This window comes from Delphinapterus leucas, chromosome 7, assembly GCF_059928025.1.
Source record: "Delphinapterus leucas isolate spDelLeu-1000000601 "Yukka" chromosome 7, BTC_Dleu_Yukka2, whole genome shotgun sequence".
Classification (NCBI taxonomy): Eukaryota; Metazoa; Chordata; class Mammalia; order Artiodactyla; family Monodontidae; genus Delphinapterus; species Delphinapterus leucas.
Genome location: NC_143135.1, coordinates 46,854,018 through 46,878,931, shown reverse-complemented (window position 1 = coordinate 46,878,931; position 24,914 = coordinate 46,854,018). Strand labels below are relative to the sequence as shown.

The window sequence follows — 24,914 nt, the reverse complement described above, 5'->3', positions numbered from 1 at the left end:
GGGAAGTGGGGTTCCTGTGGCCTCCAACTCCCCTAGGGGTTGGGGGGCTTGGCTCCCGGGATGGCGGTCAGCGCGGCGGCGGGACGGGCCCCTTTGACTCTAGCAGTGCCCCTCAAGGGGCTCCGAGAGAAGAGGCAGGCAGGTACACACTGACGGTGGTCCCTGCAGACAATATGGCCTCAGCTGGAATTCTGACTCCATCACTCCCCAGCTCTGCCTCAATATACTCACCTGCTAAATGAGAACAGACTACTTTAAAGGATTATTTGGAGGACTGAATTAGATAGTGGACATGAAATACTTATAACAATGTTGGACACAGTAGCTTAAAAACAATCAACTAAGAAAATTTATGCACATCTGATGACCCCCCCCCAATTCTCTTCCTAGGTACGTGCCCAACAGAAATGAGAGCTTACATCCACCAAAAGAGATGTACAACGATGTTTGTAGCAGTTTTCTTCATAATAGCCCCAAACTGAAAACTACACAGATGTCCATCAACAGTAAAATGGATAATAAACTATGCTATGGTCATACAATAGAAAAGTACACAGCAATGAAAAAGAATGAATCACCAGTACACACCACAATATGCATTAATCAGACAGTATAATGTGGAACAAAAGAAGCCAGACACAGAAAGGTAGATACTGTATCATTCTATTTATATGTAATTCCCAAACAGAAAACCGATCCATGGTGATCAATGTCAGAATAATGGGGTGTATCATCACCTGGCAGGAGGTGTGGGGAAGCCTGCTGAGGTCCTGGAAATGTCCTTTATCTTGATCTGGGTGGTGTTTAAATGGGTGCGTACGTAACAGAAAACTTCACTGAACTAAACATTTGAGACTTGTGCCTTTTACTGCATATATATGATACCTCAGCAACAACAAAAAAACTAAGAAGGAGACCCCTCAGTCTCCGTCAAGACTTTATATGCTTCTTCATAAAACCCACCATTTACCCACTGTTCACTACATCTGTTGTCTCAGCGAATCCTCATTCTAACCCTGAGGCACTAAATGACCACCACACTCAGCAGGGGCCCAGAGAGGTTCAGGACATTACCCGAGGTCACACAGCAGACAGGTGGCAGGGGGAGGATTGGAGGAGCCCTGGCCTGCCAGAATCCAGAGTTCCGTTTCTCACCCAGAACACACCCCGTGGCCTCCCTGAACAGCCCAGGTGAAGAAGGTTTGCTGGGGCAGCATCTGTGCAGCCTGGACACAGGTGATGCTAGGGCGGGACTCCGGGGGGCAAGCTTACAGCAGGGCCCGGACTAAGACCGGGAGGAATGACAGGCAGTGCACTGTCTCCAGGCTTTGGTGGGTCACAGGCTATTCTTCTCACCTGTTGTTCCTTCAGAAGCTACTGCTGCTGTAGGATCTTGAAAGGGCTTCTGGCAGGGCCAGAAGGGGGACACAGACCTTCCGGTCTAAGGACAAAGACAGCACAGGGGCTGGGAGGGGAGCAGGAAGGCCATGTAGAGGCAGAGCAGAGACGTTTGCATCGCAGCCTTGACAGAGATGAAGAAGCCTCACTGGGGAGAGCTGAGCTGTGAGGGGAGAGCTGGTGGCTCCAGACCCAGAGCCACAAGAGTCGGGGAGCCTCAGTCAACAGCCAGGGGCTCTGTGTGAATGAGGGGAGAGGGGAGGGTGTTGGGGGGAGCTGGAGAGGGGCCCAGCTGAAGGTAAGAAATTTAAAGGGGGTCCAGCAAACGCTTGCTGTCTCTGAAGTGCCAAGTTCCTCCTGGTCTCCACAGATCACCACAGTAGAGGCCGACGGAAAGCACTGTCCAGTCCCAGCCCCAGACAACTGAGGTGTTTGACCACATGACAACACCTCGCACCGAATGCCTACTACGGGCCAAATGCTTTATATTCGTTAATATAAAGCATTTCTCATCATGACCCTGAGGTCAGGGAAATCACACAACCGGCCCGGGGGCATCCTGTGAGTGGCCAAGCAGGGCTTTGGACCGAGGCTGCTGGCCAGGAAATGCCCCACCCCCTTCCTGCTCTCTCTAGAGGTAGCATCGTGTCATTTTTCTTCCTAAGCAATGGGGTAAGTGAACTTCTTCTTGGACCCAAACTGGGCCCTGCCTAAGGAAGGCAGCTCTGAAACACACCTTACAGGGACACATCAGGGAAGGATGGGCCTCTGGTCCCCAGTATCCCCCCAGAGGACCCGTTTCCTATGCAGCAGGTTCTAGCAGAGACAAACATCCTGAGGAATGGTGGGTCCAGATGCCTAAGCCCGCGGGGACCTTCCAGTGTGGAGAGGTGGAGGGGCTGAGGAGTTTCCACACGTACCTCACGGGTCTTCCTTGCTGAGGGAAGCCGAACCCAGCACAGCCTGCTGTTGGGCAACGGCTTTAGGGGACCCAGTCGATAACTTGAAGGGGACCTGGACAATGTACCGGGAGACACGGGAGCAGCTGCAAACAGAATCTGAGGGGCGCTTTGAAACAGCAGAAGCTGCATGTGCTCTTTGGAGTTTGTCACAGGGAATGATGCCTACGTTAACGGCAACGTGTGCTCCTCCGGCACGGGTGTAGGCCTTCTCTTCTCATCCCCAGGTTGTCTCTGTAAAGCCCCAGACACATCTAGAAAGCAACAGATCCAAAATAGGACTCTAGATCTCCTCCCCCGAAACCTGTACCCTTACCCAGGCTTCCCCTCACAGTCCTGACACCATCATCCAGCCGGGTGCCCAGGCCAGAAACTCAGAGTCATCTTCAGATCTTCCATCATCCTCATCCCCTCTTCCCTGCTTGGTCCCCACCCTGTCCCACCTGCTTCTCTCCGTTTCCAGAGCCACCACTATCTCTCACTGCACTATCAGCTAGGCACCCCACCAGCTTCTTGTTTAGTATCTACAATCCAGCTTCCAACAGCAGCTGGAGAAATCTTTCAAAACAAAGTAGGTCAGGTCACTGCTCAGCTTGAAACCCTTCCTTAACTTCCAGTGGGCTGGGAATATCACCCACACTCTTCATCAAGCCCAGGATATCCTTATGTGGTCTGGCCTCTGCGCCTCCACCCCCAATGTGCTTCAGCTACACTCCAGACCTCCCCTCTGCCTCAGGGCCTTTGCACCTGCTGTTTCCCTCTCCCCAGAACACCCTTCCTTGTCTCTTCATGTGCCTGGCTCCTTCTCATTTGGGGGCTTCAGCTTAAATACCATCTCAGAGAGGCCAGCCTTGATCTCTTTATTTCCTTACTTAAACGACTCCCTGGTCATTTCCTTCTCAGTTTTTTACCACAATCTGTAACTGTTTTACTTTTTTGTGATTTTACCTAAGAAAATGTTTAAGAATTTTATTATAAGAAGGTAAGCCCCATGAAGGCCTATTTTGGGGGCTCTGTCTTGTTCACCACTGTGTCCCCAGGGTTGAACCCCATAGCGGTCACTTTTTAACCAGTTTTTAAATCAGTTCAGTTAATGAATGAAGAGACTGAACGGAATCTATCCAGATATTACTGGCAAGAGTCTGCTGGAAAGAGTGGGCTGACGCAGATAGGCAGGCTCCCCAGAGATGGGACCCTTAATCTGGCTTGGTGCTGCCCCGTGCCACACACCTGTAGCTATGCAGCTCTAAGAAACAAATGCAGATTCAACTGTGGCAGTGCCTAGGTCCCGCCTGCCACTATCTGGAATTTGAATAGGTCCGCCCCAGGGCTCCAGCTGAGAAATGACTGCTCCTGTGCAAATATAAACCCTCTACTCCTTAGATAAAGGGGCAGGAATCCTGTCCTTCAGCCCTGCAGACCCATAAGGAATGAAGCCCCCCTCAGTGCCTCTCGTCATGCGTAAATACTACATCCCAACTCTCGGGTTGCAGTGGAGGCCTGGAGCTCAGGCATCTGTGTAACCTTGGCAGTTCAGTCTTTCCCTTTGTACCTGTGGCCAGGGCACCACTCCTCCCTGGCATAGACCTAGCCCCTGCAACTCTCCACTTGAGGGTCCTTTTGGCTTAACGATGTAACCCACTCCCCGCCTAGTCTGAGCCTCTGAGGACCAGTAGGAGGAAAAAGCCCCTGAAGTTTGCTACAGAAAATCCCCAGGTCCCAAGTCTTTATCTGTAGCCTCCTCCAAGCCCCATCCCATCCTGGGCTGCTGGAGCCAGCCCCCAGAGCCCTTGACAGGATGCTGCTTGGAGCTGCACAGCTATGGGAACTAGCGGGAAGCGTCTGGAAGCTGCATTCCCCAGACAGCAACTCAACTGCTCCCTGGGCACCCGGAAAGCCCACGTCACCCATCTAATGAAACATGGCTCCCAAGGGGCCTGCAGTCTCCACAGAGGAGGAGGACACCGACTCTCAGACGAATCTCAATTTCACAGCAACAGAGACGCGAGCACCAATGCGCTGAACCAGAAAACGAGAGTCTGGCAGGAGCTGCAGACACACCATGAGCGCCAGGGGATCGGAGATTAGGGCCCTTCAAAATCAATTTTGAATTCAAACTTTTAAATGTGTTCTCTAGACACAAGGAGGGGACCCTCCGGGCAGGCTTGGTCTAGCCAGCTGCTGGGTCCTGCTTGCTTCTCAAAGCAGCCAGGGCCCATCTGCTAGCCACTGGGCTGCGTGAGGGAGGGGAGGATGAGGGAGCTGGAAGAAAGACCCCGGGAGCCGCAGGGACAGGAGCGCCTCCGGCTCTTGTGGACCCAGCACGACCTTGGGGTACTTGCCTGAGGTGCCGTCCTGGGGCTTCCTGTTGAGGCCTTGGGGCTGCTCCCCCTTGCTTTGCAGACCCGGATGAAAAGAGCCGAAGGCAAGGCCCACGTGAGCTAGATCCCCATGCACCCCCAACCTGGCTGAGGAGGCTCATGGGGCCCCAGTGGATGAAGCTGTTAAGAACATGAGCTTCGGAGTCAGACAGGTAGGGATTTGTATCCTAGAGCAGCCATGGGCTCCTAGGGAGAAGGTATTGGTTCAGAAGTGAATTTCCCTTCGAGAAACCTGGTGGGAGAAAGCCTGCTGGGAGGGTCTTGGAGTGCAGGCCCTGGGAAGTGAGAGTGGTCTGAAGCCCCCAGTGCAAAGGGAGAGAAAGCATCACAGGGGAGCCAGGCTGCTGGGAAGGCTGCATGATCTGAGGCATGGTATCTGTAGCCAGGGAGCTGACAATCATGCTGCCTGTCACCTGTCAGACCATGTATGGCATACTCAGCACCATCCTGGCCCTGCCCTGTGAGGTGGATGGGGACACATGGGGCAGCGGGCCTCAGCAGGAAGCTGAGCAGAACAGACTGCTCCAGCCAAACCCAGGAGGAGGTCCCAGGGCCCGCAGGAGGAGGGCCCTGGGACGCCTGCAGGTAGAGGATGCTCCCAGCAGCCGCTGTTCCTGCCGGGGTTCCTGCTCAGCCACGTTGGTTCCCCTAAGCGCACGATCAGCCTACCGCTGATGCCTTCCCACCTCCGGGTGGGGAAGCTGGTCCACAACAAGCCTGTATGACCTCAATGACTCACAGCCCCTGCCCCTCAGTTCTCCAAACCCAAGGCTAAACCCCCAACTGTAAGCCACACTCCCGAGACAAACACGATCGACTGTGAACCACTCTTCCTCTGAGAGGCACCAGGAAGGTAGCCAAGGCCTTGGGCCTGCAGAGACCTCAAGGGGCCCCTTCTGGAATGAGCAGCCCTGGGAAAGAGCTGGGGTCACCAGACCACTTATGGGCGAGGAGGCAGGGACTCCCCAACCCCTCCCACCCCCCGGCTTGGGAGTGGGCTGCCAGCTCTGTAAGGAAATTACAACATGGGCCTGGGTAATGCTCTTTTAGTTACAGCGTAAACTGCGGCAATAAAGCGTACCTGGGGAATGTTTAGAGGAAGCACTAATGATTTCTTCCCCAGTGGTTAATAAATTCACTTCCAGATCAATTTGTTCGCGATAGAGCCCGGAGAGCGGAACCTGCGTGGCGGGCACAGCCGACTGTGTCTTTTTCAGTATAAATGATTTATTACGATGATTAGCGGCACATAAACAATTTAAAATACAACGCTAATTAGTTTGGGGAAGAAAGGAGGGGAAAAGCCACCCTGCCTCTCTCCCCATTATGTTCTACTTCCCTAAGTGTGTACTTTTTAATTAAATCCAAATGTCACAATAAATTTAAAGTGTTTTCTTACCATTTGGGTTAACTTAGGCAGTCAGGCAAGCCCCCCTCTCAGGCAGCTGTGGGCTAGGCTGGGGGTGAGGACTGCTGGTGCCAGCAGGGCCTGTCTACAAGCTCTCCTGGAGACGGGAGGTTTTTGTGAGACCCCTGGAAACCCCTCCTGGTTTCTGGCAGCCCCAGGCTGGAGAACACTGGCACAGCCAACTTTCTCTCACCTTCCCTCCCTAACACCGGCTCTGACCAGCCCAGAATCCAGCCGCTTCTCCTCAAAGGTCCCGCGGCACTCTGCACCCTCTTTCAGCCCTCCTCGGGTGTTCTATAACCTAACACATTCTCCCTGCCTGGCATCGTGCTTGGCATTTCCTATACAACATCTTACCATGTTCCCCTTCCAGTGCTTTGAGTAATAATTACTGTTTCAATTTTGTGGATGGGGGAAAATTGAGGCTCAGGGGGGTGGAGCAACTTATCCAAAGTCACACAGGTAAAAGGGGACTTTTGCAAAGTCCTGATTCCTAGAGCACCATTCTGCCTCAGAGCCCACACCTTGCCACATCTGGGTCCTGACTTTCCAGCACCCAGGATGGAGAATAGAATGTGATGGTTGCTCAGACAGGGATCTCCCTTGCATAATGCCCTGCTTTGCCCAGAGACACAGGTGAGACAGGAGTTCAGGCCAGGGACCTGAACTCTGATGAGTCTGGGTTCAAGTTCAGGTTCTGCCATTAACCCACAATGTAAACTCAGTCAAGTTCTTTAGCCTCTCTGAGCTTCAGCTTCCCCATCAGCAAAACTCGACTAATAATACCCAAGTTGTGGGGCCAAAGAAGCAAAGCAGCTAAAACAAGCCGAGGGCTTTGCAATCCTTGACACGCTATGTAAGTAGTAATCACTAACAAAAGCCCTTGAGGCGAGCAGGGATCCATAAGAATCCCATTTCACTGATCAGAAAGCTGAAGCCAGCAGGGGAAAGGACTTACCCAAGGTTCCACTGACCCTTAGGAGCCCGGGGGACCAGGCTGCAGGCAACCTCCTTTCCCAAAGCTCAGACAGCCAAGGATGGTTTCTCTCCTAAACACTCTTGTACTGTTTATTTAAAGTGAAAAACAAATATCCCTAAACATAGAATTACCATATGACTCAGCAATTCCACTCCTAAATATATACCCAAGAAAAATGAAAACATATGTCCACACAAAAACTTGTATATGAATGTTCACAGCAGCATTATTCACAATAGCTAAAAAGGAGAAACAACTCAAATGCCCATAAACTGATGAATGAATAAAATGTAGTATATACATATAATGGAATATTATTGGGAAATGAAAAGAAATGAAGTACTGAGACATGCTACGACATGGATGAACCTTGGAAACATTATGCTAGGGAAAAAGTCAGCCACAAAGACCACATCTTGTATGATTCCGTTTATATGACATATCCAGAGAGACAGAAAGTAAATTAGTGGTTGCCAGGGAGGAGGGGAATGGGGAGTGACTGCTAATGAATATGGAGTCTCTTTTTAGGGCGATGAAAATGTTCTTGAATTAGATAATGGCCACACAACTCTAAATATACTAAAAACCACTGAAATGCACATTTTTGAAAGGTTAATTTGGTGGCATGCAAATTATTTTCAATAAAGTTGTTATAAAGAAAGGCAAAACAAACAAACAACAAAACAAATATTCCTTTGAGAACAGGAGAAACCAGTTCATAAAAAATTAAGTCCTGGGGTCAGGAGAGGGGTCCTGGGAGGTCCAGCAGCCAGCCCTCAGAGAGGCCGGGCCCTGGTCACCCTACGTCACCCCAGCTACTTCATAGGGAAGGGCTCCAGAGCACCCCCTTGCTTCCCTCCCCAGTCCCTCCCATCCAGAAATCTGACTGTGCCCACTCTTCCAGCCCTGCTCCTAGGCAACTCAGACCCTGCTGGATCCATCACTCTTCTCTGGCCCATTTGCTTCCACTACTGCGCTCGTGTTTTGTCTTCCTAGATCTCTGCTGAAATTTCTGCATCCTCCGAGGCCCATGCCCCACCTGCAAGCTGGGCACACTCTTGGGGAGGGTCCCTGTTTTAGACCCCAAGCTTGTCCTACATTGGGTACCACAAGTTACGGTACATGCAGTATGAATAGGATCAGAGTGAGGTCCTCCAGGCCCCCAGCCAAGGTTCAGTAAAGAGTGCTATCCTCTCCCAGGGCCTGAGAGCCCCGCCCAAGACAGGGTGTGCAAGCTCAGATCCAGGCCACGGAGGCCAGGAGGGAAGGCAACAGGGCTGCCTTTGGGTCAAATGAAAACTGCTGGAGGGAGAGAGTTCAGTGCCCAGGCTAGGGCAGCACCCATTGTGGCTAATCTGAGAGGGTGACTCAAGATGAAGCATGTAGCCGGCAGAGGGAGTCAGGCCTACGCTGTGGCAGGGTACACCCAGCTGCCCCTGAATCTGGGGTCTGGACGGACGCTATTGGGGTTTCTCTCCTCTTGAGGGAAAGAATCCAAAGCCTACACCCTGGAAGGGAAAGCAGAGCACCTGGGAATGTGGGCCACGGGGAGAAGAGTGTGGCCAGTGTGGAATGGGCTGGGTGGCTCTCTAGGCCCTGGGCAGCCAGGCAGGAGCAGTGCTGTACAAAGATGCCCCGAGGGACAGTTCACTGCAGAGGCAGGGCCTTAGACTCAGCTCCCCGCGGAAGTGCTCTTAGACACAGGTTCTGCTCTTCTCGGGCCAGTCCTACTCACATATATAATCAGGGGGAGGACTGTATTAGACACAGATAAGGGTAGGGAGACTTAGCTCTTTCCCAGAATCAGGAGCTTTCGTGGAAGCCAGTCTGAGAAAGAAAACCGGCCCGGAGCTGGGAAGGCCACGAAACATTTCACAGACAGATCACATGAGATCACAGGAGTTCGGAAGTGGGTAGCTGGGCAGGTCTGGACTTGCCGTTTCCCTGCCCCGGTGTGCTCCCGCCTGCCTCAGGCCTACAGGCTTTGGCTCACTCCTTTGGAGTCTGGAAAGCCAGGATCTTGGTCCAGTCGCAGGGCAGCCACAGAAGAGGACGTGTAGGGGCCGTGGAAGCCTCCGGCCAAAGCTGGGCAGGGCCAGCAGGGGCCTCCGGGACAAGAGTGGGTGAGGACAGGCTTGCAGTCAGAGTCTGCCATCCCTGGGGCTCAACTCCAGAAACTCAGGCCCTGCTGCTGGTAGCTGAGGCTCTCTAGCCAAGATCTTGACCACCAGGAGACCTCAGAGGAGCCCGCCACATTCCCAAGGCCACAGCTCTAGTCATGCCCTCCACCATTTCTTTCCCGGACTTCAACTGCCTCCTCTCTGACCATCTGGACCACCATCTGCATCCCCCCGCCGCTGCCCCAGGCCCAGACTGCAAGCTTGGAAGGAAGGAAACTGCTGGAAGGAGCGGGGGTGGGGGGCAGTCTGAGGCTGGAGGTCACACTACAGCGGTCACACTATAAAGCTCCAAAGGAAGGACACTTCCCTTCTACGTCATGGCTGTTTTTTATTTTTATTTTCTGCCCCTAGTTTTATCCCCTCCAATTATTCTCCACAGAGTAGATGGAGTATAATAATATATTTGGTCTTTGTTCCAGGTTCCTGGCACAGAGCTCCTAAAAACCTCGGAATTTCCTGAGTGATAGGAGTATCTTTTATTATTCATAAGGAGTCCCTTTTGAGCACCTCTGAGTTTATGCTAATGAGGTGACTTAGGGTGAGGGCCCTAGGTAGCCTCAGGATGGGGCTGGTCACCAGAAAGACCAAATGATTAGAGGGATAGAACTTTCTGCCTCACCCGCTCACTTCCAGGAAAGGCTGGGGAGTGGCCAGTGAAGAAGTTCTATACGAGATTTGATAAGGTCTGGGTTGGTGAACATGTCCACATGTACCCCAACTCCACAGGGACAGACGCTGCTGCTGTGCTCGGGACCCTTCCAGACCTCACCCTAGGTACCTCTTCCTCTACCTGTTCATCTGTATCCCTTATCATTTCCTTAAACAGGTAAAAGTAAGGCAATGTTTCCCTGAGCTTTGTGAGCCATTCTAGGAAACTATCTCACCTGAGGAGGGGGTGAACCCCGATTTACAGTGTGTTGGTCAGAAGTACAGGTGACAACCTGGACTTGCGAATGGCCTCTGAAGTGGAAGCAGTCTGGTGGGACTGAGCCCGTAACCTGTCATCCCTAGGTAGATAGTGTCAGAACTGAGTTAAATTTGTAGGACACTCAGTAGGTGACCATTGAGAATTGGAGAATAGCTTGGTGGTGTTGAAAAACATTCCAGAGTAGCCCAAATGATCTTAATAAAATGGAAATGTGCCCTCTCTCTGGGTTAAAGGAACTCTTATGATTTTCTCTGCTCTCCTCCCACCCTCCTTCACCTGTTAACTCATTCACTCACAGGTCACTCAACAAATATTTACTGAATATCTACTAGGGGCTAGCCCCTGACACCTTTATGTTAATAAGAATTATATCAACATTGATGATTTTTCATCAAGAAAGTAGCTCTTAGGGAGCTTCATTAAGTCAGTTCAATGCCTTGATCAACTTTCTATTCACTAGAGTTAAACCATTTCTTCCTCTTTCTCCATTTTCATTTTATTGAAATTATTTTCATTGGGATAAATTATTTTTAAATTTTTAAGTGACTATTTGGTTTATGATCAGCTTTGGGCTCAAATCAAATCTTACAAGTTAGAACTTCCACTGTTGCTGAGACTTCTTTTGTAGTAATTATTTCTACCAGAAAATATTTCCTGAGCCAACTCCGGCAGATAAATTTTATCAGGAAGATTTGATTCCTCTGTCAATTTTTAGTCAATAACATATTTTGCCAGGTGCAGTCTTAGCTGTTGCCAGTTTTGCTTTGCGTTCATGATTTCAACCAACTTCAGCTTTTTCCTGGATCATTTTGTTCCTTTACATTTTCAGTAATACTAGCGAGATGTTATTTTTGTTATATAAGGCATATTTTAGCGCCGCTCTGATAAAGCATTCTGAGGATCAAAGAGTAGTGTGAACACATCCTCGGGGCAAAAAGGCAGGTCAAAACATCACGCTCTGCACTTGGGCTGAGTGCCGGGTCAGCCCTGCCCACTGCCCTCTGCTCCTCCGGAGCCCTAGCCCCTGCCAAGATGCCTGGCAGTTGGGAAACAGCTTCTGGCTGGGGTGAGAGCAGCCACCTGCAAGAGACAGCCTCTGACTGACAAGCAAAGAGATGAGGTTCAGCCCTGATGTCCCACCCCAGGTTGCATGCAGCCTCTGCAGGGCCCCAGACTTTTCTACTCAGAAAGTATCTCAGCTGAGATTTCAGCTGAGTATCTCAACGTCAGCTGAGAGAGGAAATAGATGCTTCTTGGTGCCTCAGTCCCCCCACCCCCAACCCATCGATAAAAGGAGATAATTGACCAGGGTCCTCTCAGGTCCGAGGCTGTGACTCGCTCACTGGCCTCCAGGCTTTGGGCCTATTCCAAGGGTCCCCTCTGCCTCCTAGTTGAGGCTCTGCCTGGGAACAGCCAGGGATGGGACCGTCCACCTGGATTCAAATACGGCAAGACCAAGTATGGAGGGCAGGAGGCCACAAATGCTCTCACCTGGGATCTCTACTTCTCCTGACCCCAGGAGACCAAAGAAAGACACAGAAACGTCAACGGGGTGGGTTCTTTCTCCTGGCCTTGGCCTCACCCCACCCGTTCCCCGCCCGTGGTCACGTCTCCATGCACGGTACCACTAGGCATCAAGCAGCCAGCGACCCTTGAAACATCAGTGGGAAAACGTAAACCCAGAGAGGAAAAGAGGCCTGGCCAGGGACGTACCGGGACATTCCCGAGGAACGTGAGTTGGTGGCAGAGCCAGGCTGAGGATGCATGAGTTCTGGTCCCAGCCCAAAGGAGAGCCTCCTTCAGCCCTGCTCCCATGTGAGGAACTGCTGAAGTGGCCTCTGCCCAGGCCACCTCAAAGACGCCGTCTCCACCCGGCCCGGCAACAGCCAGCGAGGGGTTGAGGCCCCCAGTCCAACAGCTGTGGGGAGGCTGGCTCAGGAAGGAAGCACCCTCACCTCCTCGGAGTCAGAGGAGAGGCCCTGGAGTAATGGAGGGCCGCTTTGCAAGCTTGCCCTCTCTGGGCATAACCTGCTCCTCTGCAAAATGGGGCTGGTGTTTGATCTCCAGCCTCCCAAAGGTGCTGTGAAGATGAAACGAAAGGCTTTGAGACATCTGTGGCCTTCCCTGGGGTGAGGTGATGTAGGCAACAGAGGTACCAGGCCTCCCGATACCTTGGACACCTTGGGGCCTAAGATGCTGTTCCAGAGGCTGACCTCTCACAGTATGCCAGTTCCTAAAATGGCCCTAGTGATCCTCTGTTACACAGGGTCTTCATACCCTGTGTAGCTCCCCTCCCCGCCCCCACACACTTCCTTGAGTATGAGCTGGGCCTAGAGACTTGCTCCCAAGGAAGAAAATACAGCAAAACTGATGGAATGTCACATCTGTGATTACATGTGTCACATCTTATAAAAGACTGTGACTTCCTGCTTGCTAGCAGACACTCTCTCTTGATGGCTTTAGGAAGCAAGCTGCCCTAATGGGGAAGCCCACGAGGTATGGAACCGAGGGCGGCCTCTGATCAGCCGTCAGTGAGGAACAGAGGCCCTCAGTCCAGCAGCCCATGAGGAACGGAATCCCACCAGCAACCACATGAGTGAGCTTGAAAGCTCACTCCCCTGGATGAACCTTCAGATGAGATCACAGCCCCGGCCAGCGCGTTGATCATCGTCTGTGAGAGACCCTGAGCAGAGGACCCAGCTAAGCTGTACCTGGACTCCTGACCCACAGATGCTGTGAGATTAAAAAACGGGTGTTGCTTTAAGCTGCTAAATTGTGAAGTAATTCGTTACACAGCAGGAGATAACTAACACACCGCCACACCGGCAGACACACACGAGACAGGAGGGACCTTTCTGCAGGCCAGACAGACAGAGCTTGTGGACAGATCTCTGCCCTACAGCCCCTGCTGCTGTGAGCTTCCTTCTGGAGCCCCATCCTTGCTGTGTAGTGTTGTAAGGAGAGGACAGAGGACAGCAGACTCCCTGCTCTCCACTGGGCGCACCAGGAAAGCGGGTGGAGCTGACCCACTTCCTCGCGGAGCCATCACCCTGGGTCCTCTCCAAAGAACAGTCCTGCCAGAGCTCTGAACCCCAGGCATGTCTGGAGCAGAGTAAACGTTCCAAAGCACACCCACATCCGCTTTCTCCCTTGCTCCTCCTAAAACCCTAGGAAGGGTAGGGAGACCGCACCAACCATCTCTAAGACCAACAAGAGATGTGCTGGGTGAAGGCTCAACAGACCTAAAAGGTGTTCGTGAACATACCCATTTTACCAGTAAGAATTACTATTCAGTTTACTATCTAGAATTATTCAGTGGCCGAGGCGGGATTTGAACCCAGGCTGTCTGACTCAAAGCCCGAGCCAGTTCCACTTGTTTTACAAATGGGAAAACTGAGAAACAGAGAGTTTAAGAATTCATGATGGCACCCACAGGCAGCCCCCCCACCCCAGCCCCAAATCCCTCCTGGACAATCTGTCACCAAGGGATTAGGAATTGGAGTTTTTAAAGATTCAGGGGAGAGGAAAGACAGGATGGAGCGGGTGCTCGTGGGAGCCATCAGAGCCCAGACCAGAGCTGCTCCCACTTACCCGAGAAGAACCGGCCTCCCTCCCCTTCTCTATCAAGTCACTGTGCCAACCAGCAAAGTTGAATTATTAAAACTCCCTTCTGGGGTACCACATGGATTTTTCTCCACTGAGACTCAGAGCAGAGGGGTGGCCGCTCCTACCACACAATATTAAAATGTCAGGGAGTTTAAGGCTTGCGTTGGTTGAGTCATAAGTTATCAGCACCCAGTGAGGGCCGACAGAATGCCTCCCTTAAATTATTAAGCAGAAAGCGTCAGACTGTAATATTTTGCTAAACCAAAGTACAGATACAAAGATGTCATTTCAATATTTGAAACCAGCAAGTTTAATTTAAAATAAGAGCAAACCAATAAGCTCAGAACATAGCGGCGTATGAGAGGAAAATTATACTGAGAGAGGAAAAAAAGTGGAAGGACTTAAGAAATTTATAAAAGTAATCTCCAAGTGGAAATTAGAAATCAAGGCCTAGAAACAGAATAACACAAAAGAAATATTACTGTCCACTTTCTAAATCAATATAACACTGCTCCACGCTGGAATTACCATGGTAACTCAAGTAAAAAGAATCAAGCAATTCTTATTATTTCAAAATAAAATCACAGCCTGAAGCCTGGGTTTTATTACAACCACTGATAGATCGCTGGCTTGTATTTATCTGAAATATTGCTTTTCAATCAGCTGGTTTATGAATGTACATGGGCCTCTCACCAGCCCACCTACTGCCCTGCTTTGAGGCAAGGGGCTAACCAATGAATAGATTCTCGCCTGGCTTCATCTGCATGTATGTCCAGGTTTCAATCAGCTCTGGGAACCACGGAGCTTCACGCCCCTTCTAACCGATGGGTGGCTTTGCAGGACAGAGGAAAAGCCAGAGAAGGCAGCGGGGACTGACCTCACTGTGGTCCCCCTCCAGGCTCGCCCATGGAGGAATGGGCCAGGGCTCTGATGTCAGTCCCCAACGAGTGCGCCAACAGCAAGCCTCCCTCACCCCCACCCGAAGTCATCCTCTTGCTGGCTCCACCCCTCTCCCATGAGCTCTCCCTACCCCGAGTGTCCTTCTCCCCCATCCCCAAGCCTGCCAGCCACAACGGGGGAGCTGGGAGCCAGCAGAGCACAGAGGAGAGCAGATGGCCTGGGTTCCCAGCCCAGCCCTGGACTTACGAGTTGTGAGACCTGCACACGGCACCACATTTCTACCTCTTCCCCATCCACTCCCTTTGCAATGTGACTTTTCACCTCCTTCCTTCAAGGACAGAATCTGTTTCCCCATCCCTTGAACTTGGGCTGGGCTTGTGATTTATTTTGGCCAACAGAATGTAAAGTGACAACATCCCAGAGCCAAGCCTAGATCTCAAGAAGACTTGCATCCATTCTCTCTCCTGGACCTGCCTCCAGCCTGAGAACAATCTGGAAGAGCCTGCTGGATGATGAGGGACATAGTCTCATTACCCCCAGCATCCAGTTTGATCAGCCATCTCCCAGGTATGAGTGAGTCTAGCCGAGACCCGAGAAACTGCTTAGCCAAGCCCAGCCTGCATCACTGACCCGCAGGTTCGAAAGCTAAGTAGATGCTTGCTGTTTTGAGCCTCTGAGTTTTGGGGTGGCTGGTTATGTAGCAATAACTAACTGATACACATGCACAGTACAATGCTCGCCTTTAACTAAGGGTTCACTGAAACAAGAACTGTTGTGTAAAGACTGAGAGGCCGAAGCCAAAGAGATCATCCTGTAGCTGTGTAGAGAGCACTGTCACTTCACATAGGCATGAGGCTTCCAGGTCTATCAAGTGTGTACGTGGACATTAGGCGTCAGTTGGGTGTTGCTCCCACTGTAGAGATGTGAAAACTGAGGCTCAGGAAGTTGTCTGAAGTCACACAGCAGTCAGCTGGGACTAGAAGCCAGGTCTCCTGACTCATGCTAGCAGGCTACACCTGAAGACAGTAGGCCATTCAAGAAAGCCCACTTAGGAAGGGGCAGGAGGTAGAGCTAGGGGCCCAATCTGACCCAGTAGGCCTGCAGTCCGGGGCATCTGCCTCGGCTACCTGGACCAGCCTGCTTACTCTTCCCTGTCGTCCGCTTTTAATTTGCCCCCAGTTATGTCAGCCACTGTAGGCTCCTGCCTCAGCCAGAACACAAAATAAACATACTCCGACCACTGAGAGATGAGCTTCTTACTAGCTTGGGTGGATGTGACTCTGAGCAGGACCTGGAATGGTCTGTAAGAGGCTTTGACCTACAGGAGTCTGTAGGCTCCTACGAGGCCAACCAAAGGGGAGAGGATGTGGCAAGGGGACAACGTGAGCAAGGGTATAGAGGCAAATGCCAGGTCTGCATGGGACACAAAACCAGAGCGGACATATTAGACCTGCCCAGCTCAGTGTGGCAGCAGGTCTCAGGCAGAATGCCAGCGTAGCAGAAGCTGGGTCCTCTGAAAGGAGGTAGATGGGATGGGAGAAGGGTGGTGGCAGAACAGAAAGAGCTGGGTCCAGCGTCCCAGATGAATGCAATCCAGTGGTGTGCCGACAGATAGCTCGCGACTGATTCTCTGGGGAAAAAACCCTTGATTTGTAGCGTTTGCCAGTTTCTGTGGTGTTCATACTTCCACCATGGCTGATGTCAAGCTACCCATGTGATATCACTGAACCAGAGCTGGGGAGAGATGTGCAAAATCAGCTCTTGCAAGCCAGTGCAAGTTGACTCCCCTGGTGTAGTCCTATCTTGAGTACAGACCTACCAGGAAAACTCACTCTAGCAGCACCACGAAAAGTTCAGCCTGAGGGGGGAAGGATGCCCTGTGTGCCTCAATGTCTTTCAACTCCAGGTAGGGCAGGCAGGCAGCAAGGGCTACAGGCCACATGCACCTCTGGGGCTTCTCCAGGCCGTGAAGGCTCAGGCCACGTTAGCAACCATCAACACCCGCCAGGAGGACCTACATCTGAGGATGGAACCATGAGCCCTGGGCTGTCAGTAGGGCCGGCAGTAGGATGCCCAGACACATGGCCTTGGTCCAACTGACATTTTTCCTCATCGGAGATTTCTACCATTCAGCCTTATCATGTTTTGGGTACAGGCAGAGGGCACGGAAGCCGGGCATGGAACACTGAAAGATGCAGAAGCTCTGGGCTCTAACTCCCTACATAACCCTGGGCAACTCTCTTGCCCACTTTGAGCCTCAACCATGCCATGTAAATGGAAGGGCTTGCAAAGAGTGATCTTAGAGCCCTCTTCCCATGGTGCTACCCTCCTTGGAAATCTGGACAGTGGTGACTGATGGCCATTATGGATAAACCAGAAGAAGGAGGGTTAGGACCCAGTGCCTGGCAGTGAGCAAGGCACTGAACTGGGCACAGGACAATTTCAGATCATCCTGTGGCTGTGTCGAGAGCACTGTCACTTCACACACGCACGAGGCTTCCTGGTTTATCAAGGGTGTACATGGACATTATCTCATTTAATCCTGATAACAATCGTGCCGGTTAGATGTGGTCGTTCTCACTGTAGAGATGAGAAGGCAGAGAGGCAAAGCAATCTCAACATTGGGTGGGCACAGGACACAGAACTACAGTGGATGTGCTGGACCTGCGCCGTTTAGCACTACAGTAGCTAAGCCAGTCCCAGTCCCATGGTACTTGCCACACTGGGGTACCCAGGTCCTTTTTTCTACTTTGTTCCCTGACTCCTTCCAAACTTCCTAATGTGTCTGATTGGGGTTCCTGGGAGGCCCTCTGGCCCCTGGAGATGGACCCCAACTACAGCTTTGGCCTCCTGGCTACATGCGGGCAGCTCTGCCCTGTGTCGATGCAGCTCTGGAGGGGGCCTGCATCTGCTGAGAACCTCACTCCCCCATCAGCCTCTCCATCTCTGTCTTCTGCTCAGAAGGCCCAGCCAGGACTACTTCCCAGGTCCAGCAGCCTTGCTTGCCCCAGCAGCGCAGCTGCACTGAGGCTAAACCGCGTGTCTCCTTCGGCCACAGAAGGTCGGCCGCCAATGCTTGCTGGCAATCATCCATCTGTTCCATGGGGGAGAGACCAAAATAGACCTCCCCTTGGTCCTACTCTCAGATAGGGCCTGCTGAGTGGTTCCTTAAATGGAAGTGGGTGGGGCAGCTGCCCCATCTGACTCTGGGACCTGGAGTGGGGTAGGAAATCAATTCTCAGGAGGGATGAGAGGCAGGCCCCGGCTCTAGGAAAATGAACATTTCCATGTGCTAAAAGCATCATTGTGGGACGAGAGAGAGAGAGAGAGAGAGGCAGTTCCTATGGCCACAGAGGCCAAGTGAGTGGCCAGGCCAGCACTGAGCCCCGGCACGCAAAGGGTGAAGCTTTTAGGCGAGCAGCGGCCAGTGATCTCAGCTTCCCCCAGTCCTAATGCTCCCAAAAGGCTCTCTCCCACTCCCTGTAATTGGGCATCAGTAGTTAATGCAGTATTGACTGCATTACACGCTCCCGTGCCTCCCCTTGCTAATGCCAATTGCATCACCTTGTACAGTCACTGGCTTGCTTAGCCAATAGCCGTTAAAAGCAATCCAAATCATGAATCATATGGGAAACTTTTAGCAAGACACTGCCATCCGAGGAGACAATTTACAGTTGAGTTAATCTGGGTACATTAGCGAGACACGGATTCTGGACGACAGACCAATTTATGTTGTTTCCCTGTCCCCCCCCCACCCCCCTTAGTGCTCTGCGTGGGCAGATGAATGGAAGAGCAGGGAACAGACAGAAGCACCTGCTTTTTTACCCCAGGCTCTGGGAGCGGGCCGGGGAGGCCCATCTTTACAGGCTCCCTGCCTGGCTGAGTTGAGGCAGGAAGGGGACACGGCTGTACGCGCTGCTCAGGTTTTGTGATGCCTTGCTTCCCTGTAGTGAGGAGGTGGCTGCAGCCCGGGCTGGCCTGGTAGGTGCAGATGGAGACCTTCCTCTTCTAGGCATACAGTGGGTGCCAGGCCTGGTCCCTACCCTGCCAGCCTCACAAGGCCTTTAGCAGCCCTCAGCAGGTAGCAGTGTCCACTGGGCTCTGTCGTCCTGCTGATGGGCTGGGATCTGTAGTGTGGAACTGCATCACGGCCCACTCCCTGCCTTCCCCCCAGGGCTGTGGAGGGGTCCTGGCCACAGGAGAGGCCGCCAGTACCCTCTGTGGCCCAGAGCATGACGGGATATTCTGGGAGGTCCCGCTGGTCAGTACCCAAGCACAGCTGAGAGCCTGCCCTCGTGGATCAACGGAGTCAGCTGTGGACGCTGCACTCACAGTAGTCGCTAACAACTGGAGGTGCACTGTCTGGTCTTCCTCAGCCCAGCTCCAATATCTTTAGGTGTTTTTAACTTATTAAAAATGCCCTAGGAATTAGGTCTGATGTTTAGTTCCACAGCCTGCCTGCTGCTTCCTGTGGTCACCCCAGCCCTCCTGCTGGGCCTCTGCAGAGGCCGCTTACACCCGGACCTATCCTTCTGCAGCATGCACCTGGGGACACCCCTTGGGGGTGCCCTTGGCATCCTCCCCTGTCCCTCACAACCCAAGGCTCTCACAGTTCTTGGGGCTGCTCAGACGCCTTTTCTCCTACAGCGTGAGGGCCAATTTGACTCTCAGGACTCAGGGCTGTAACTCCCCTTGCTCCCCTGGGGCTGCAAACCTCCCCGGAGAGCCCACAGCCTGGTGCCAGCCCAAGAGCAGGTGCCAGGGGAAGAAGGGCTGTTTCTCCACGAAAGTTGGAGCTGGGCTTCCGTTGCTGACAGGCAGGCCCGACGGCATGTAGAAAGGCAGGACCCTGAGTTCCAGTAAAGTGGAGCTGCCTAGGCCAAGAGCAAGCATCCAAATGAAAGCAATTAATCTTAAAACCTGAAGTTTAACCGTTTGCAAAACAGATCTCTCCTCTCTGTGGTGGCCCTTCACTGCTCGACCTAATGGATTACTTTATTAATAATGCACTGTGCTTAAAAGCAAAAAAAAAAAAAAAAATTTTTTTTCTGACGATTCAATACTTCAGAAAGTCTCTTAAACCCGTTGCTACGGCAAAGCGATTGGTATTTTATTATCTTTCAGAAGTGCAACATGAAAGCCCTGCAGCCCAGCAGAGCAAGAGCTTTGGTCCTCAGCAGCTGGCGGACCTGACTTCAACCAGAGGAGCCCCGGCCTCTTCCGACAAGATGCTGTCAGGTGGAGAAAAGGCATTGGGGGTGGTTAATAGGAGCCTGAGTTCACGCTGCAGCCAGACAAAGGGTGCAGTCCGCAGCCCTGAGGAACACACCCCTTGGGGGCCCTGGGGACCAGTGCTGACTCCCAGCCCAGACGGCCACCTGCTGGGAGGGCATAAGTGCAAGGAAGGATTTAGGCAGCAGGTGTGGGGGGAGGGTGAGTACATCCAGAGCCTTTCTCCCTCCCCCCAACTGAAGGTACCACCTTCAAGGTTTCCTGGAACTAGGAGATGCTAGACTCCAATGGGGAGTGGAGGGTGGATTTTATGAGCAGAAATGTTGCTTTTGGAAGACAGCTCTAGGCTGAGCAGGACAAGGATCAAATGGCTCCTCAGGACCTAAGCCAGCCTTCTTCCTTGTGCTGTGATGTGTCCCAGAGCTCAGTGGCATCAACAGTACAGAGCACCATATGGTTTAGACTGGACAGGGTGGGGGACTTGTGGGGCAGCGCGAGCTCTCCTCCATAGGTCTGGTGAAGACCAGGGAAAATACATATGCCCGGGGTGTAGGCAGGAGATGGGCTAAAATGACCTCCAGAGAGCCATTCCGATTCAGGGCTCATCTGGAAACCTTTAGTATCACAAACCCCGGGGCACTCTGGGTGCCTGCACAGAGTGCAAGAGCCGAGGTGGTGGTGGTGGTGGCGTCGTCTTATTGGCGGGAGACCAGTCTCCCTGCCTGAGGCCGCCCACGTATGGGGCCTGGGTCTTCTGGGTTTCTGGCTTGGGCCTGGGGAGCCAAGCATGCTAAACAATCTCTGCTAAAGACATACCCTGATTTCCACGTGCTCCCCACGGTGGGAGTGCCTCCAAACGCCAAGGAAGGACCCTCTGCCCTGGCTCCTCATTCTACCAAGAGGGAAAGTGAAGAGATGGGCATGACTGGTCCGAGATTACACAGGGAGTTAGTGGAGAAAGGAGCTAAATCAAGGTCTCCTCCATCCTTATCTGACCTGACCCCAGACCCCTTCTTCTCTCTTTTCAATCTGTACACAACTGCACCAGCCCAGCCCTCTGATGGCCCACATGGGGCTCCAGGGGAGGCGTCCATGAAGAGAGAAAAGCATAAGGAGTTGAATGTCACACCCCAGCCAGACCCTGGACAATGGATTCTTTTGGCCAGACCATTTAGTTCCCCCGACCTCTCTTTCCACACTCACACTGAGAAATGGCCTTGCGGGCCACAGGGCTCCCGCACATGCCACCCCCAGGCCAGATATTTTAAATGTCCCTCCCTGCTGGAGGTCTCAGAAGGTGGGAGGGGAGGCTAGGGGCATCAGCACATGGTGGCAGCAAAGTGAACATCCTGTGTGACCTTAAGTCACTTAACTTCAGATTTTCACCAAGTGACCATGTCAGTAACACCACTGGCCTGGAGAGCAAGAGGGCACAGACCTCTACTACTCACTAGCGGAGGTCAGAAGATGTCACTCTAAGAGGATTTCCACTGACTCACAGAAAACCCACCTTCTCAGTTCCTTACCAGTAGAACCCAGGTGATGGCGTGGGTGCTAACAATTACATTCACATCTCCCTCCCGACAACACTAACAAACTTAACAAACCAGGTAACCCTCACCTACAGGGCAGGAGGGCCTGGGACAGCCCGGGGATGGCCACTCTTGACCCTGAGGGCTGCCCTTGGGTCACAGGGCACCCCTGGTTTTACCCTCAAGGGGACTGGGTTCTCCAACCTCTCCTGCACATACCAGGACAATTACTGCAGGGCACTCCCAGTCAGGAAGGCTTTGGGGTGTGTGGGACCACCATGGGTCCCTCTGTTCTGACCTCTCGGGCGCAGCGAGGCTCTTGACCAGGGCAAGTCCATGCCGCTCCTGCACTCGTGCTACTGGCCAGGAGCAGGACACTTTCTTCCTCTGGGCCAAACTCTTGCCTCCGATTTCAAGAGACAGTGAGAATCACACTGGGAGACAGTAGGAATCACAGGAGGCAACGCTTTTTCTCACCAAGCTTTCGGGCAGCTGTCTCCCCGAGGGTCCGGCCGGCCTTTCCCCTCGCCTGCCGGGCACCCGGCGGCCACCGTCTTTCCGCGCGCCCGCTCGCCGCAAGCTCTGGAGTCCGATTTCCCGAAGCCACTGATTTGCTCGGCGCTCAGCGCCTCTCGGGTTACGCGGGCGGCGCGAGGCTGATGGCTGCGGTGAGAGGAGCAGCCGCAAAGACGAGAACGCTCTACGTGAACCACTGCTGCGCCGAGATCGGAGGGCAGCCGGAGCCTCCACGCGGCCCCGCAGAGCATCACACGGCCGGCGCACAGCTCGCCCTCCCGCGGTTCGGTCCGGCCTGTCCCGGCCCCGGGGCCGCGCAGCCCGGGGCTCCCTCATCTCCCCACGCCAGTCCCACTCGGTCCTCCCCCCGCCCCAGGCTCCAGCCCCAGCGCCCTGTGGACCGCCCGCCCGGCAAGCCCGGCACAGCCCGGTGTGTGCGCGCCGGTGTCCTGGCGTGTGTGTTCCCGCGCGCCGCGGCGGGGGGCGCGGGTGTGCGGGGAGTCGGGACCCCCGCCCGCCACCTACCGTCCTCCTTGTCCAGCACCATCATTTCGGGCGCTCCGTGTCCAGCCGCAGCTCGGCTCGGCCGGGAGAAGGGCGCCGGCTCCGGGCGCGCTTCGGCGGGGCGGCCGGTCCTCGGGCAACGAGCGGGCTCTAATTACCCGCTTGCCCGGCTCTTAACCTAGATTGCACTCAGCTAGAATTACATTCAGGAGTGAAGCACTTCGCAGATACAAAAGCAGTCTCACCTACTTTTGTGCCTCAGAATTGCAAGGAACTATGAACTGCAATTTAGAGAGAGAGAAGGAGAGGGAGAGAGAAGGGGGAAGAGAGGATCAGAGCCGTTTCTTTGATTCTCACCTTCTAAATGGCTCAATTTGCCCAGTATAATCTGTCTTAATGTAATTGCATTTGATAGCTCATAACCCTGGCTCTGGCAACGACACAGCTTTCAGCCTCATAAAGTGTTTTCCCCTCGGATTTAATCTGAATCTCAATCTAAAATTATATTCAAAGAGATGGGGGAATCTCGGCGGCCGTCTCCCGCTGCCTTTCTCCCTCAATGTATGAGGTTTGCACTCCTGCTACTGAATAAATGCACACATTTCCCGAGGCCCCCCTCCCTCCCGGGTTAATGGGGAGTGGAGACGCGCGTCTGCCCGGCTCCGCAGCGCCGCCTGGAGGCCTGTCGGCCCCAACTCGGCGTGTGGCTCTGCTCAGGACCCAGGGTCCTCATTCCCAGTAACTGCCTGGTGGACCACACCTGTCTGTCACTCCCAGCCCCTCAGCCTTGATTTTGCCCCCCTCCCACGGGGCAATGTTTCTCTGACCTCGTGCCCTCCCTTCCTACTTCCTCTTCCCGAGGTTTCTGGTTGCTTCCTGGATTGTTTGGCAAAATTAACCCTCTGCAGGGCACAAATTTTCCCACTGTCTTACAGCACCACCTTTACCCCAGAAGCCCCTCCCAAGAGCATCCTGATTTCATAGAGAATGGGATCCTGTCTCAAATTCTCTCTGAGCAAGCACAGCATGGCCTTAAAGGTTTTTTTCATTCCACAACTATTTATTGAGCATATACTATGCACAAAGCACTATTTTAAGGCCCTGGGGATATAGCAGTGAAAACAAAGATTCCTGCTATTGCAGAGTTGACAATTCTTGCTCTGTAACTCAGGAGGCAGGAAGGGAGACAGTGTTCATCTCCTCTCCCTCTGAACCCTGCTTCTCTCCCAGAGCCCTGGGTCTGGTGCCCAGACTGCCTACTCCAGGAAGGCCACTCTTCAATATCAAGAGCATTATTTCCTTGACAGTACAGAGTTCCAGGATGACATGAAAATCTTAATGGCTTTTCTCCAGACAGATGTGTCAGAGGCTCATCCCCGCAGTCACTTCTGAGGACTAGACCCAGGCAAGGAGAAGGAAGCTGGAGTCCCTGGAGGGGCAAAGGGCCACCAGTTGAGACTTCATCCCATCTCTGCCTATTACCAACAGTGGACCTTAGCAAGTCATTTTCTCTCCCCAGGCCTCAGTTTCCCTGTTTGTGAAGTGGGAGACCTGCTCTGCTATCTCCAAGGTTGCTGCGCGGATCAGAGGAGATAATGCATGTGAATGTGCTTTGTGAACTGTGGCACCCCAGACAATGGAAGGGGACGTAGTGGGTACAAAGGAGACTTGGAGGCCAGGTCATGCCCCTTAAGCCCTGGGAGGCCCCAGTGCAGGGTGCTTGACTGGGGAGGGGGAGGGGGGAGTGGTGCTGCAGTCTATGGTCCTCTATCGTAGGCAGCAAAGTCAAGCTTTGAGAAAACAGAAGAGAGGCTGCTTCTAATGAGCTGCTTCCTCCACAGCTCAGAGAGTTTCGCTTTCCCCTTCATCTTGAATACTTAATCCTAATAGTCCTTGAGTATATTTGATGTTAAATATATCATTTTGCTCAGACTCACCATCCCTCAGGACTGCGAGCTTGATCTCTCCCCTGTCACTGCAGCTGAACTGTACCCTGAGGGTCTGAGGGAGGCTTTGGCACTGCTGCCGCCGGCACATTTAGTGGGAGCCCCTCACCCCAGCCTGAGTGAGGGGGCCAGACAGTGTAGCAAGCACAGGGCCTGACAGGCTGGCAAGGGGTAGCTTCTTGCTGTAGACACCTCTGTGCTACCTGGAGGTATTCACTCCACAAGGGCTGCAGCCCTACTCCTGACCTCCAGGGCTGCTTCTCCTGACTTTCAGGGTCTGGCCCTGACCCACACACCTGGACTCCATCAGCTGGGGCCACTTGCTCACTCTTTCATCCATGTGTTGTGCTCAGGATTCCGTCCCAACACCAGCTCTCCCCAGCCCCCACGGTGCCCAGTTAGCAGCCACACAGCCAGCCTCCCTCTAGGGAGTCAGAGGCCTTGC

General features: G+C 53.0%; 1 protein-coding gene across 3 annotated transcripts in view; it reads right to left on the bottom strand.

Moving 5' to 3' along the window:
* Positions 1 to 24,914, bottom strand: part of LMO1 (LIM domain only 1) — a 45,010-nt gene that overhangs the window by 17,583 nt on the left and 2,513 nt on the right. For 2 of the 3 annotated variants that reach the window (XM_022563193.3, XM_089915203.1), the window contains exon 2: positions 22,545 to 22,804. The exons of the other annotated variant lie outside the window; for it this stretch is intronic. In XM_022563193.3, coding sequence (XP_022418901.1) covers positions 22,545 to 22,569 — 25 coding nt within the window. In that variant the 5' untranslated portion in view covers positions 22,570 to 22,804. The remainder of the gene's footprint in view (positions 1 to 22,544; positions 22,805 to 24,914) is intronic. 3 annotated transcript variants of the gene reach the window in all.